Raw genomic sequence first — 15,327 nt, 5'->3', positions numbered from 1 at the left:
CACAGTGTGTAGGGCGTTCTGCCTTGCAAGAAGCGGCCGACCCGGGTTCGATTCCCAGCATCCCATAGGGTCCCCCGAGCACCACCAGGAGTCATTCCTGAGTGCAGAGCCAGAAGTAACCCCTGAGCATCGGGTGTGACCCAGAAAGCAAAATAAATAAAAGAGGAAGCCAAGACCGAGGCGGCCCGGGAGCCCGGCCCCGCAGAGACCCCCGCCTGGCCCCCGCCCCACTCGGGTGGCCCCGGCTCCCACAGGAACCCAGCCCCAGTGCAGCCGACCTCGCCCTGCAGGAGGCCCAGGACCCAGGGCCCCGTGCAGCGGGCCTGAGCCCCAGCACCCCGCGAGCTCCGGGCAAACAGGATATCGGCTCTCGTGGGGGGATCAAAAGGGCCTGAGGTTTCCCGCGGGCTCGCTGCTCCGCCTTATCTGCGGGTGCAGCCTGCAGGCAGGAAGCCATGGCGGCCGCCGAGCCCCAGCTCTACGCCAAGGTCTCCAACAAGCACCGCGGCCGTGCCTCCTCCTCGCTCCTGGACGCCCTGCTGGCCCTGGGCTTCCCCGCGCACACCGCGTGAGTACCCGGGTCTCTGCTGCCCGCCCTGGCCGCGACCCCCAGCTCCCCCACCGCCGGGCGCCCGGTCAACTCTGAAAGGCCGCCTGGCCCCGGTGCTGGAGCCCCCAGAAGGTGTTTCCGTGGTGACACCCACTGGGCCCGGCCGGAGTCTCCAGCGGTCCCTTGGTTGAACCAGAGGGCGATGGAACCCAGGGCAGGGCTGGCCCCAGCCCGCGTGTGCAAGGAGGCAACCTGCTGAGGTTGTCAGCTTCCGGCCAGGCGATGCTCGGAGCCGGCCCCCTCCCTGGTCAGGGCTGGGCCTCCCCTAGGGGACCCTACCCAGGGCTGTGTGATCCTGGGCCGGTCCTCATGGCCAGAGGTCGGGGCAGCCCACGCACTGCCCTACAGCCAGAGGTCAGTCTGGGCGCCCCAAAGGTGGACCTTGCTGGCCCTGAGAAGACTTCTCCCTCCCGCCGTGGCCGGCTCTCACGTGGCCCCGGGGCCTCCCTGGGACACGCTCCCATTGGGGCCACCTCCCGTGGGTGCCACGGAACTGCAGCGCCAGGCAGCCGGAGGTGGAGGCGTCCCTCGCAGGGTGTGTCCAGGCTGCGTTTCCAGGGGGCCCTGGCGGCACCCACACACAGCCAGGGACCCTGGGGAGACATGCAGAGACCCACCGCAGGGCGGGGCCGTGAGGGGCGCACCTGCTCCCCACTCGGGCGGTCCCGGGGGCTCGTGGGCCAGGGGCTGCATTGAGAGCCGGGGAGGGGAGACCTCGGGTCTGTCTGGTTCTGGACAGGGCACGTGTCGGGGGTGCGGGGTCAGGCTTGGGGAGCCCCAGGTCAGCCCTGGACTGCAGGTGTGAGTCAGATGAGCCAGAACTGGGAGACGGGAGTCCCCACACCCCTGCACAGGCCGTCAGCCCCGGGCGGGGGTCTCGGCACTGCTGCAGGGAACCCCACTTCCCCAGAAACTGAGGGTCTCTGAGCGCTCCCTCTGCTGTCTGCAGGCTGAAGGCGCTGGCGGCCACCGGCAGGAGGACAGTGGAGGAGGCCTCAGACTGGTGAGTGGACACTGGGGGCTGCGCGTGCCAGGGCCTCGCGGGGGAGGCTGGGGCGGGGGTCTCTCAGCGTGGGGCGGGGGTCGGACATGTTGAGAGTGGAAGCGATTCCTGAGCTGGCGCGGCAGTGCCTGAGGGGGCTGGGGGTGGGGGTGAGACCCCCGCCCGAGCCCCAGCAGCGCTGTGGGGAAATCAGCTGGCGACCGGGCGGGCTGGGCCCCTCCAGGCTCGGGGCCTCGAGCCGCTGGCAGCAGCTCAGCTGTGGGTCCGGCCCCCATCCACCCAAGTCCGCGTTCCTCCACGGCAGCCCCCCACGCCCCGCTGTCTCCCTGGCGGCACGCTCTGAAATGGGGTCACTCACTGGGGCCCCAGGCTGGACGCTCTGGGCGCTCCTCCCCAGCCCTTTTGCCTGCGTGGGCTGAGGCCCGTCCAGGCCGCCCTCCGCTGAGGACGGTCACCTGCACCCAGCACCCGCCCGGCGCTGGCCCTGCACCCACCATGGCTTCCCGAGTCAGTGAAAACGCTTCCAGCCCGTCGCCTAGCGGGGCCAGGCCCGGCTGCTGTCTCCGGCTCGCTGCCTCCCCGCCCAGACGTCCTGCTCGCGCCCCCCGGGGAGCTGCTGGCCGCGGCTTCGCCTTCTCTCTGGGTGCCGGGCCCCTGGCGCACGCTGGCACGGCCCCGCGGCGTGAAGCCAGTGGCCTGCGGTGGGCAGGATGAGCCGGGCCGGGCCGGGCCGGGCCTCTCCTGGCGGGAGAGACTTTCTGGGCAGAAGCAGCACGCGGTCGCCACGCCTGCATTTCGTCTCGACTGCCTCTGCCTCTGGCTTTCCTACTCCGAGCGTGGGTCGAGTGCGGGGGACAGGTGCCCCCGCCCCGTGCTCAGGGAGCACCAGGACCCGGGCTGGGCGCCATCTGCGCCCCCGCTCCCGGGCCCCTGCGTCCCCGCGGGGACGAGCGTGCAAGCGGCCGCCCTGTGTTCCAGGCTGCACAGCCACGGCGACGACCCTTCCCTGGACGACCCCATCCCCCAGGAGTACGCCCTCTTCCTGTGCCCCACGGGCGCCCTGCTGGGGGAGCTGCAGGCCTTCTGGAGGGACAGCCAGCGCCAGTGCGCCCGGAACCGCGCCCACGAGGTCTTCCCCCACATCACGCTCTGTGACTTCTTCACGGTGAGTCGGCCCCCAGGGGCCCGGCCCCACCGCACGGCAGCTGCGGTCACCCTTCTGGCGCAGGGGTGGGAGACCACCTCCTGGCCAGGCGCCCCTGGCTAGGAGCCGACTGCTGAGAGAGCCTGGGACACTCCGGGCCCGGGGGGCACCACACCTGCCGGGAGCGGGCAGGGGTGAGACAGAGGGCAGGAGCCAAGTGTGGTGTGGTGAGGAGAGCAGCCTGGTGCCAGCAGGCTGCAGGGCTGCAGCCGACAGGGTGGGGGCAGGTCCACCAGTGGCCTCAGACCAGGGCAGCTTCCAGGAGTGGACAGGGCCCTGCAGGCACAGCCATGGCCTCAGCCAAGGCAGCTGTGCAGCTGCGGCTGTGGGCCTCACTGGGAGCTGGTGTGTCACATGGTGCCGTTTTCCAGCCTGAGCACTTCACAGAGAGTTCAGGAAGGAATTCCCAGGTATCCCGACGCCAAGGCTCCTACCCCTGGCGTGGAGCACGGGGCTGCGAGGGGGCCGGTCCCCAGGTGAGCTCCGTCTCTCTGCCCTCAGTGCGAGGACCACAAGGTGGAGTGTCTGTACGAGGCGCTCCGAAGAGCAGGCGACAGGGCCCTGGGGAGCTTCCCCGCCCGGCTCCCGCTGGAGCTGCACTCCTCCATCAGCTACCTGGGCTTCTTTGTGCCCGACGGCCCAGCCGACGTCCTCCGCCAACTCGCCATGACCTTTGCCTCTGAAGCTGCACTCCTGGCAGGTAGGCGCCCAGGGTACATGGGGCTTTGGGGATGCCCTGGGGTCTAAGGTGTGTGCCTGGTTCTAGAGTGTCCTTGGGGCTCTAGAATGTGTGTCTGGTTCTAGAGCATGTCCTTGGGGCTCTAGAGTGTGTTCCTGGTTCTAGAACATATCCCTGGAGTCTCAAGTGTGCACCTGGTTCTAGAGCATGTCCTTGGGGCCCTAGAGTGTGTGTCCGGTTCTAGAGTGTCCTTAGAGATCTAATGCATATGCCTGGCTCTAGAGTGTGTCCCTAGGAATCTAGACTGTGTGTGTGGTTCTAGAGTGTTCTTGGGGATCTAGAGTATGCGTCCAGTTCTAGAGTGTCTTTGGGGCTCTAGAATGTGTGTCTGGTTCTATACTGTCCTTGGGGCTCTAGAGTGTGTTCCTGGTTTTAGAACATGTCCCTGGAGTCTCGAGTGTGTACCTGGTTCTAGAGCATGTCCTTGGGGCCCTAGAGTGTGTGTCTGGTTCTAGAGTGTCCTTGGGCTCTGGAGTGTGTACCTGGTTCTAGAGTGTCCTTGGGTATCTAATGTGTATGCCTGGCTCTAGAGTGTGTCCCTAGGAATCTAGACTGTGTGTGTGGTTCTAGAGTGTCCTTGGGGATCTAGAGTGTGTGCCTAGTTCTAGAGTGTCCTTGGGAATCTAGAGTGTGTGCCTGGTTCTAGAGTGTGCTCTCTGGGTCTAGAAAATACCAGGTTCTAGAGTATATCCTGGGGTCTAGAGTGTGTGCCTGGTCCTAGAGCGTATCCTTGGGGCCAGGCCCTGCTCTCTGCCCTGGGCCATGAGAGGTGCATCGGAGGGACGGGGCACTGGCAAAACCACCACAGCAGGGAGAGGATTGGGGGGTAGCCAGAGCTGCGCATGAACTTCAGGTGCTGGTGGCCCTGGTCAGGCCACAACCCCATCTGGGAGCAGGTCCTGGCATGCCTGGGTTCCCAGGCCTCCGTCAGGTGGCAGCTGCCCGGGACATGGTCCCCCGAGGAGGGGACACGGCAGCTGTGTGTGGATGCACTGGGGTGCTCATACCCCGCTGTCTGCTTCTCCCCTCGAGGCCGGAGCTGCGGGGAAATAACCGGCTGACTGTGGGGCAGGGGTGTGGCTTCCGGGCTCAGCCTCGAAGAGGCGATACCCCAGCTCACCCCACCCCAGGGAAACTCCCTTCTCCCCGAGTGCCAGCCCCAGGCTGAGGCGGAGGCTGGGGGTCCCGGGGAGGGTGCTGGCTCAGCCCGCCGTGTCCTCCAAGCAGCAGCCAAAGCCCCCCTCTCTCCCTGGGCCCAGCAAGGAGGCCCTCCAGGCAGCGGGGGTCCTGCCAGGCTCTGACGCTCGAGTGCTCGGTGCCCTGGGCGAGGGCTGCGCCCCCCACCCCAGCCTGTCCTCTGCCCGGTGACCGTCCTGCTGGCTGACCGTGAACTCCCCGTGTTGAGTCTCTGCCTACAAGCTCCTGGCCGCCGAGAGGTGGAGGTGGCGGAGGGGCCAGTGCTCCCGCACAGTTCACTGCCGAGGCAGTGTGTCTCGGGCATGTGCCAGCCCCGCCTGAGCCAGCGCCCCCAGCCCCCCAGTGCCCGGGCTGAGTGTCTCAGGGAGTAGCCCCAGGCATCCTGAGCACTGCATGGCCCTAAAAAGAAAATAATGGGTGCAATCATCCCGGTGTATGAGTGTGGGAAGGGCTAGAGGTAGCACAGTGGGGAGGGCGCTGGCCTCCCATGCAGCTGACATGGGTCCGAACCCCAGCACTGCCAGGAGTAAACCCTGAGCACAGAGCCAGGAGTCAGCCTGAGTATCACTGGGCGTGACCCCAAAATCCAAAACATAAAATCAAATAAAACAGAGGCCCCAGGAAGGGGACGACTCGGTGGGCTGAGCACAGGCCCAGGTGCGGCCAGTCTGGGTCATCCCTGGAGCCCCAGCAGGGGCGAGCACTGAGCACAGAGCCAGGAGGCGCCCTGAGCACACCCCAGGGGCCCAGAACCCAGATAGTAAAAGAACAAGTAAAACGAGCGAGTGGGGGGCGCAGCCGCGGGGCCACGCGGGGGCCGCCTGAAGACAGGCTTTGCAGAGCCGGCTCTCTCGGGGCCGGTCTGGCACGGGGCGCCTGACCACGGGGAGCACGGGTGGGGCCGGCGGCTGACCCTCCTGGCTGCGCGCCCACAGACTGCACCGTGAAGCCGGCCTCCAAGCAGCTCCACCTGACCCTGGCGCACAAGTTCTACCCCCACCACCAGAGGACGCTGGAGCAGCTGGCCAGGGCCCTGCCGCCCAGCCTCGGCTGCCAGTGGGCCGCCACACTCTGCTCCAGGGACATGCGCTTCGTGCACTACCAGGCGAGTGGGCCCCGGGGCCTCTGCACGCCCTCGACGGGGGTGGCCGGTTAGATGGGACGCAGGCGGGGCCCCTCCACCCAGGGGCTAAGTGCAGGGGTGCCCATGCTCCAGGGGATGGGTCGTGGACAGACAAATGGACAGATGGATGGATGGATGGATGGATGGATGGATGGATGGATGGATGGATGGATGGATGGATGGATGGATGGATGGATTGATGGTCGGGTGTGTGGATGGATGGTCGGGTGTGTGGATGGATGGATGGATGGGTGGATGAATGGTTGGGTGTGTGGATGGATGGATGGATGGATGGATGGATGGATGGATGGATGGATGGATGGATGGATGGATGGATGTTGGGTGTGTGGATGAATGGGTGGGTGGGTGTATGGATGGATGAATGGTTGGGTGTGTGGATGAATGGGTGGATGGGTGGATGGATGGAGGGATAGATGGATAAATGGATGGATGAATGGATGGATGGGTGTGTGGATGGATGGGTGGGTGATGGATGAAAGGACGATGGAGCAGAGGGTGGATGGGCAGATGGCTGCTGGCTGGCTGGCTGGGTGAGTGGATGGGTGGATGAGAACTAGGTGGGTAGACAGGTTCACGAGCAGGCGGATGGAGAGGTGGAGAGACAAGCAGCTAATTTCTAAGTCTTTCCGAAGTGTTGAGGCAAGACACCACGACTCTTCCAGACGCTGCGGGCCCTGTACCAGTACAGACCCCAGAACGTGGACGAGCTGGCACTCAGTCCTGGAGACCTCGTCTTCGTGGACCCCACACAGCAGGAGGAAGCCAGCGAGGGCTGGGTGATAGGGACGTCACACCGCACGGGGTGCCGGGGCTTCCTGCCTGAGAACTACACGGAGCGGGCCAGTGAGAGCGACACCTGGGTGAAGCACAGGTGAGGGCCACACCCAGCACGGGACCCCCAGGGTCTGTCCCGATGGGTGGCCTCGTGGGGCCTGGCCCGTGTGGATCCTGGTCTCTCCCTGCCCCTCAGGCCACCTGTGAGGACACCAGCCAGGTGGGACTGGACAGCCCCGTGCACGGCCTGCTGAATCACCCCTCACGGCACCTGGGGTGGGACATGGGGCGATGATGCGTCACAAAAGGACGGGCGGGGGGCAGGGGGCTTGGTCGCGGGTGGGGGCAGTGATGGTCTGACCCTTACGCACATACTCAGCACCAGCACCCACGGGAACCCACTTCCCTCCCTGCACATCCACTGCCCCTCCCGTCACGAACCTTCTCCCGAGACCATACACCCCCACTCCCACACACACACACACACATACACACCACACACACACCACACACACAACACACAACACACAACACACACACCACACACCACAAACACACCATACACATAACACATCACAACCACACACACCACACACACCACACACCCCCACACACACCACACACACCACACCACACACAACACACTACACACACCATACACACACACAAAAACACCACACACACACCATACACATAACACATCACAACCACACACACCACACACCCCCACACACACCACACACACCACACCACACACAACACACTACACACACCATACACACACAAAAAAACACCACACACACCATACACATAACACATCACAACCACACACCACACACACCACACACCCCCACACACACCACACACACCACACCACACACGCACCATACACACAAACACATCACACACATACCACACACATTACACACCACACATGCACCACACACATCACACACCCCACACACATACCACACACACACAAACACACACACACCACACCGCACACACCATACATACAAACACACCACACACACACCCCACACACACACACAAACACACATACAACACACACACCCCACACCCCACATCCACACCCCTACACCCTCCCCCACGTGCTCTCCTCCCCTAGGACCTACACCTTCGGCCGCACGTCTGAGCCCAGCTCCAGGAAGGACGGGGAGGCGCGGAGCCGACGGGACTGGGAGCCACAGGAGGGCCCCACCGCAGGGGCCACGGGGAGCAGCAGCTGGCAGGTGGGGCCCATGGGGCAGCCTCTGGGGCGCAGCTTCGGGGTTTCAGACGGACCCGCCCGGCCCCGAGCAAGGCCGAGCATCCTCGGGACCCAGCTGAGGGCGAGGCCTGGGTGCCCGCACCTGCTGTCTCAGGAGGGCTGTGTGACCCCCCCAGCAGCCTCGCCAGCCCTGGGCTCATTCAGGGCCGGGGCGGCTCGCAGAGGGCCCCACGTCCCCCTGCACCGGGCCGCACCCCGGGCTCGCTGCTGCGGAAGGGGGTGAAGGGCCTGGCGGGAGGGAGAGGCCAGGCCTCAGCGTGGGGTCGGGGCGCCCCCGAGGCTCCCTCGAGCCCACCGGGGTGGGGGGGCGACTCGAAGGGTGCGCCTTCCTGGGAGAGGCGGCGAGGACGGGCGTGTCCAGGCGAGGGGACAAGGCTGGGCGCGGGTGGCACGAGCTGGGCACAGCTGCTCAGGTGAGGGGCTGCCGGGCCCAGCCGGGCAGGCTCAGGCACCGTGTCCCCGTGCAGGCCGCCGTGGCGAGGAGGAGCCTGCTGGTGGTGCGTCACGGGGAGAGAGTGGACCAGATCTTCGGGAAGGCCTGGCTGCAGCAGTGCGTCACCCCCGACGGTGGGCAGCGCCAGACGAGGCCACACCCAGGGGCCGCCTCAGTGCCTGCCAGACCCCAGCACCTTCCCTCAGCGGGCGGGAGGGGGCGTGGGGCCAGGTGGTATCTCTGTCCACGGGGCTCCTGTGTGCGCGTGAGTGTGCGTATGTGTGCATGTGAGTATGTGTGAGTGCATGTGTGTGCATGTGAGTGCGTGTGTGTGCATGAGTGTGTGTGCATGTGAATTGTGTGAGTATAAATGTGTATGACTGTGTGCATATGTGAGTGGGGGTTGTGACTGTGAGTTGAGCATGGGGGATGCGTAAGTGTTTTGTGGGGGAAGACGCAGGCTACATGCTGTCTACAGAGCTTCCTAATGAGGGTGTGTGTCAGTATGTATGTATGTATAGTATGGGGGTGCGTGTGTGTGCATGTATGTAGATGTATGTGTGATTGTGTGCTTGTGTATGCATGTGACAGAATACATGTTAATTGTGTGTGTAAATGCGTTTGAGTGCATGCATGTGTGTGAGTGGGGGGCTTGTGAGATGTGCATGGGGGGGTGTAGTGTGGTGTGGGGAAGGACACAGGCTACATGCTGTCTACAGAGTTTCCTTGTGAGGGTATGAGTGTGTGTCAGTATGTGAGTGCGTGTCAGTGTGTGAGGTGTGTGCAGTGTGTGGGGGTGTGGTGATATGTGTGAGGTATGTGTGAGGTATGTTTGAAGTGTGTGAGGTTTGTGAAGTGTGTATATGTGAGGTATGTAGTGTGTGTAGGTGTGTGAGGTGTGTGAGGTTTATGAAGTACGGGGGTATGTGAGGTGTGTGGTGTGTGTGAGGTGTGTGAGGTGCCTGTGGGTGTGTGGTACATATGGGTGTGCAGTGTGTGTGATGTGTGTGGGTATGTGTGGATGTGTGAGATGTGTGAGATGTGTGTGGGTGTGTGATGTGTGTGGGTGTGTGATGTGTGTGGGTGTGTGAGGTGTGTGAGGTGTGTGAGGTTTATGAAGTATGGGGGTATGTGAGGTGTGTGGTGTGTGTGAGGTGTGTGAGGTACCTGTGGGTGTGTGGTACATATGGGTGTGCAGTGTGTGTGATGTGTGGGGTGTGTGGGTATGTGTGGTGTGTGAGATGTGTGTGGGTGTGTGATGTGTGTGGGTGTGTGTTGAGCCTCCACAAACAGGCGGCACAGGCAGCCTTTGGACTTCCTGGCTGTGGGGGCGTGTGGGCATGTGGGCCCCTCAGGGAGGCCTGTTGAAGCCTTTGGCCTTTGGGGAGGAGAGTATCCCAGCGGGGGCTGAGTCCCGAGCTCTCCACTCCTGGAGCATGTCTGACGGGGACGCCACGCCGTCAAGGGCCCACACACGGCCAGAGCGACAGGAGGCGGGTCAGGCGCCCGCCTTGCACGCAGCCGTCTGGGTTCTTTCCCGGCACTGCCAGGAGTGAGCCCTGAGCACCAGCAGGCCCTGAGGCCACAGAGACCCTCAGCTCCGGGCAGGCTTCCGGGGGGCGCCTGTGCCCTGACCCTGCCTGCCTGTCCCCAGGGAGGTACCACAGGCCTGACCTCAACTTCCCCAGCAGTCTCCCCAGGCGGAGCACCGGGCTCCAGGATTTTGAGAGCGACCCCCCCTTGTCCTCCTGCGGGAGCTTCCAGGCCCGGATGGCAGGTGCGTGGCGGGTGGATCTAGCCCCTTCGGGGAACAGAGTGGCCACCAGAGGCCGCTGGGCTGCGGGGGTGGGGAGGGGACTGTATCCCCACTTGGGGAGACGCTGGCGGACCAGAAGGACCCTGAAGCCGTGCTCACACGGGCTGAGCCCCTGGGACACGCCCGCTGCTGCGGGGAGCCGGGCAGAGGGCTGTGGGGCTGGCGGGGTCGAGGACTCGCCCCGGGCTGGGAGGAGGGACGGGGTCACCGAGGCCGAGTGTGCCCCGGCAGCATCTGACACGGGAAAGCCACCTCCCCCGGCTGCATCCAGGGCAGCCTCGGGCTGCCCCGCGTCTCGGGGGCTTGCTGGGTTCGTCCGGCTTTAGATGTCGGGTTTGTCTGGGGTTTTTTGGTTGTTTCTGCTTTTCTGGGGGAGGGCCAGGTTGTTGGGTTAGTTTTCTTTTTTGGGAGGGGGTTGGCTTGGGGATCACACCCAACCTCAGGAGCTACTCCCAGCCCAGTGCTCAGGGCTCACTCCTCCGGTGCTCCAAGCAGTGCCGGGCATGGAGCGCGAGCCTCCTGCACACAAACCCTGTGTGTCTCTGGACTCGGCCGGCCCTTGCTTGGGGGTGAGGGACTCGGGCAGGGCTCAGGGAGGCGTGTGGACCCCGAGACGCAGAGTTGGCTGTGGGAGGGGTTCTGACGTCTCGCGGCCCTGGTTTCGGGGGCTGAGTCCAGGGCCCGGCTGTCTGCCCCAGAGCGCGCGGTCCCCTCCCGGCTGGGCCCGGGGCGGGGGGGGGGGGGGGGTGAGGGGTGGCGGGGGTGCGGCTCGGAGAGGAAGGCCTCTGCTCTCTCCCCAGGGGAGGCCCTGAGGGACAGCGGTGTCCGGATCGCGTCTGTCTTCACGTCCCCAGCTCTGCGCTGCGTGCAGACGGCACAGCACATTCTCGAAGGTGGGTGCTGAGTCCGGGCGGCCAGACATGGCCACAGGCAGCACGGCGGGTCAGCACGCCTGCTCCGGGAGCTGTCCAGCGCCACCCGCTGACCTTCCCCTGCAGAGGCAGGGAGTGGGCACCACTCCTCCCCGCGCCCCTGCCCACCTTGGCTGAGGGCACAGCTGCAGTAGAGGGGCGTCCTGTGGGGTGGCAGAGGGCAGGGCCTGTGCGAGGGGAACGGGGGAGCCCCTGGAGGCTGGGGAGGGGGCTGGGATGCCATCGGGGCTGGGGGCGGGGCGGCGAGAGAGGAACTGAGGTTCCTGAACTTAGGGGATGCCAGCCCCTCTTCAGAGAAAACGCCCTCCGCGCCCCCTGGAGAGCGCCCGCTCAGACTGACAGGAAGTGCCCGGCTGTGGTCTCGCTCAGAGGAGGGGGTGGGTGGGGACAGACTATCCCGTGCAGGAGGACAAGGAGCCAGCGGGTACTGCTGGACAAGCCTCCATCCAGGAAATAGTGTCGCATGCCTGAAGCACCCGCCCTCACACTGGGGCACCACACCTGGAGCACCACACCTCCACCTGGGCCACCTCACCTCACACCTGGGCCACCTCACCTCTTACCTGGGCCACCTCACCTCACACCTGGGCCACCTCACCTCTCACCTGGGCCACCACACCTCCCACCTGGGCCACCTCACCTCTCACCTGGGCCACCTCACCTCACACCTGGGCCACCTCACCTCACACCTGGGCCATCTCACTTCACACCTAGAGCACTACACCTCAGATCTGGGGCACCTCACCTCCCACCTGTGATACCTCACCTCACACCTGGGTCACCTCACCTCACACCTAGGTCACCTCACTTCACACCTGGAGCACTGCACCTCAGATCTGGGGCACCTCACCTTATATCTGGGACACCTGACCTCATACTTGGAGCACCTTACCTCACACCTGGAGCATTCCACCTCACCTCACACCCGGAGCACTGCACTTCCCTGTGCCTGGAGCACCACGCTAAGGGTGGCGGGCCCTAACAGCAGCAGGCGGGGCCGGCACCCCTCTGAGCGTGTCCTCCTCAGGCTTCTCCTAACATCCCGGGGCACGGAGCAGGGCAGTGGGAACTGTCTCTGCCGGGACTCTTGGATCTGCCCGTTGCTACCTGACTACACAGAACAAGATTCACCCGTGCATGGCGGGGTTGGGGAGTTCCGGGGCCCCCACGCCCCACGGAGCCCCGGACACCTGCAGGCTGAAGAGACGGGCTCACAGCACTTGCCTTGCACGTGGCGGGTCCCGTTCAGTCCCCGGCATCACGTTGGGCCCCTGAGCCCTGCCAGGAGCGAGCCCTGAGCTCCCCCGCTGCGCCCTCCCGTCCCCGAACAGACAGTCCTACTTTACAGCTCTTCCTCCCATCCTGTCCCTGGACAGGCCCAGCTGTGGGGTCCACAGTGCTCCAGTAGGGGCCCCCAGTCTGGCCCAGGGGCTGTCAGGAAATTGTCCCCGTGCCGGGGTGGGCGGGTAAGCGGTGGACACCCAGACTGACGGGCTGGGCCCTGCGACCCAGAGCTCAGGCTCGAGAGGAGGATGAAGATCCAGGTGGAGCCGGGGGTCTTCGAGTGGACCAAGTGGGAGGCGGGCAGAGCCGTGCCGCGCTTCCTGGCCCCGGAGGAGCTGCGGGAGGCGAGCCTGAGCGTCAGCACCGAGTACCGGTGGGTCGGGCCAGCACCGCGCAGGGTGGAGGGCCGGGCCAAGGCTGCACAAAGCCCTCAGGAGCCCGCGGGGACCCTCCGCCGGCCCAAGTGGGTCCCAGCCACCGGCTGTGGCCGAGGGAGGTTTGCCCGCAAAGGCCCAGAGCCGTGAAGCCCCAAAGCTCGGGGCCCCAGAGATCTCTCGGGGCCAGACCAACCCCGTTCCCCCCCAGGGGTGTCCCCAGGAGCCCCCAAGAGCAGTGTGTGAGGTCCACAGGCGAGGGGGGGGGGGTGCGGGCTCAGCGTCTCACCCACTCGGGCAGGGCCTGGCCACGGGGACGGGGCTGGGGTCCCCCCGCCCGCCCGGCTTCCTCCCCTGCGGGGGCAGGGTGGTCTGCAGCAGGCCCAGAGCCAGGCTCCCCTGCAGCCTGGCGGGCCGGGACCCAGCGGTGTGACGCCCCCTCCGGCCGCTGACCCCTCCCACCCCCTCCCGCCCCCCAGGCCCGCGGTGCCGCTCGCCTCGCTCCTGCCGGCTGAGAGTTACGAGGAGTTCGTGGGCAGGTGTGCACTGAGCGTGCAGCACGTGCTCTCCTGCAGCCCCCCGGAAGGTGAGCGCACGGGCGGTGGGGGGGGCCGGGCTCCGAGGGTCCGACTCCCCCGCCTGGCTGTGGGCCTTCAGCCCTGATGCCAGGGCGGGGTCCCCGCGGCGCACCGTCCCCCTCAGCTGCTCTGGCCAAGCCCAAGCGGGTCGCACAGCCCCAGGGCCGGCCGCCACCTCCCTGCGGAGGAAGGGCCCCGGGTGCGGGGTCCTGCCTGGGCCGCAGAGAGTGAGCCGGGCCCCAGCCCTGCAGGACAGGATGCAGCCCAGAGAGAGGCACAGGTTGAGCACGCAGGGAGGCGGCTGGGACCCCGCCCTGCCCTGGGGTCTGCGCGGCCGGGACCCCACGTGACGCAGAGGAAGGTGCATCTGGGGCCAGAGCGTCGGCCTTGCACGCAGCCGGCCTGGGGGCCTCCCTGGCACCCCCGAGCACCGCCACACGAGTCCTGAGTGCGGAGCCGGGAGTGAGCCCTGAGCACCGCCAGGTGTGGCCCCAGCACAGACAAGCTGGAGGAGCTCCTGCTTCTAGAGAATGCCGAGCCCCGGGGAAGGATCTAGAACCCATGCCTCGGCTGGACGTGGGGTGGCACCCTCTGCCCGGCCCGACCCAGCCCTGCCCTGTCCCTGCAGCCGGCGTCATCCTGGTCGTGGCCCACGGCTCGACGCTGGACTCCTGCACGCGCCCGCTCCTGCAGCTGCCGCCCCGGGACTGCGCGGACTTCGGCCAGCTGGTGAGGAAGGTCCGTGCAGCCCGCACCCGCCCGGCCCACCCCAGCACCCTCCCTGGCACCCGGCCCCGGGGGGCCACCTGAGGGACAGGACAGGGCCCGGGACAGGGCCACTCCCACGCGCTCTGCAGAGGCCGCGGAAGGCCGGGCTGGCCTCGGGCTCCGGCCCCCGGGCGGGCTGAGCCGGGAAGGGGCCGCCCAGCTGGGCCGGACACGCGGGCACACTGGCCTCGCAGGCCAGCGTCCACCCTTCCCGCTCCCCCCACAGCTCTCGGGGCCAACGCCGAGGGCTGCGGAATGGACAGTGCAGGCGCGGGGGTCGCCCCACCTGGCTCCCACCAGGGCCCGCCCGCTGCCCGTGGCTGCTCCATGCAGGAATGTACAGCACAGCGCCCCCAGGCGAGGGCCAGCTGCGTGCACGGCCGGCCTGCCCGGGACCCTCTGCTCCCACCTGGCTTCTGCTTGTTGTCCAGGGGTTGGGCGGGGGCAGTGGGCAGGTCTGGTGTGGCGGGGACAGTTCTGAGCAGGCTGCCCGGGGCCCCACGGGGCAGTGCGGGGTCGCAGAGGTGCAGGGTGGAGAGCTGACCCACAGAGGGTTCTCCCTGCCCTCGCTGCCCTTGGCCGTGGGTCCCTCCGGACGGCCCTGCTGGGGGCCGCCTGGTGTGGACGGTCCCCACAGGTGTGTCTGGAGCCCACCCTGGTGAGGGCGGGGGCGGGGCAGGACAGGGGCAGGGTGGGGTCGGGCAGGGCGGGCAGCAGGAGTGACGGGCTCTCCGCCCCAGATCCCAGCCCTGGGCATGTGCTTCTGCGAGGAGGACGCCGAGGCAGGGACCTGGCAGCTGCGGCCTCCGCCCGCGAAGACGCTGACCCATGGTGCCAACGCGCCCTTCAGCTGGAGAAACTGGGTCCTGGGCACCTAGCCGCGCCCACAGCCCCGGGGCGCCCGTGACAGACGCTGCTCCAGCTGGCTCTGCCCGCCGGGGCCGCCGTCTGCGCGTGGCCCGAGGGGCAGGTCCGAGATCCAGGATTAAAGCCCCTCCGTGCCAGCCTGGGCCCCTGACTCCTTGCTGGGCCGCGTCCAGCCCTGAGGGCTGCCCGGGTCGGGTTCGACCCCTCCCGGCACACATGCCCGGCACACGGGCTCAGCAAGGCAGGGCCACTGCGGGCAGGCTCCGGGGGGCCGTGCTGGGCAGGGCTGGGGGAGGGGGAGGAAGCTCGGGCC

The 15,327-nt window shown here is 66.5% G+C and overlaps 1 protein-coding gene across 1 annotated transcript; it reads left to right on the top strand.

Moving 5' to 3' along the window:
• Window positions 1-455: 455 nt before the first annotated feature.
• UBASH3A (ubiquitin associated and SH3 domain containing A) lies at window positions 456-15,025 on the top strand. The gene is made up of 14 exons (XM_055124415.1): window positions 456-568; window positions 1,560-1,613; window positions 2,592-2,778; window positions 3,319-3,517; window positions 5,689-5,858; window positions 6,560-6,768; window positions 7,801-7,924; window positions 8,430-8,529; window positions 10,050-10,172; window positions 11,012-11,104; window positions 12,656-12,800; window positions 13,281-13,387; window positions 14,008-14,117; window positions 14,888-15,025. The coding sequence occupies exons 1-14, from the start codon at window positions 456-458 to the stop codon at window positions 15,023-15,025; spliced, it is 1,872 nt and encodes a 623-aa protein (XP_054980390.1).
• The last annotated feature ends 302 nt before the right edge of the window (window positions 15,026-15,327 follow it).

Source organism: Sorex araneus, chromosome 2 (assembly GCF_027595985.1).
Source record: "Sorex araneus isolate mSorAra2 chromosome 2, mSorAra2.pri, whole genome shotgun sequence".
In the NCBI taxonomy this organism is placed as follows: domain Eukaryota; kingdom Metazoa; phylum Chordata; class Mammalia; order Eulipotyphla; family Soricidae; genus Sorex; species Sorex araneus.
The sequence above is the reverse complement of the archived record's forward strand: the minus strand, read 5'-3'. Positions and strand labels throughout refer to the sequence as shown.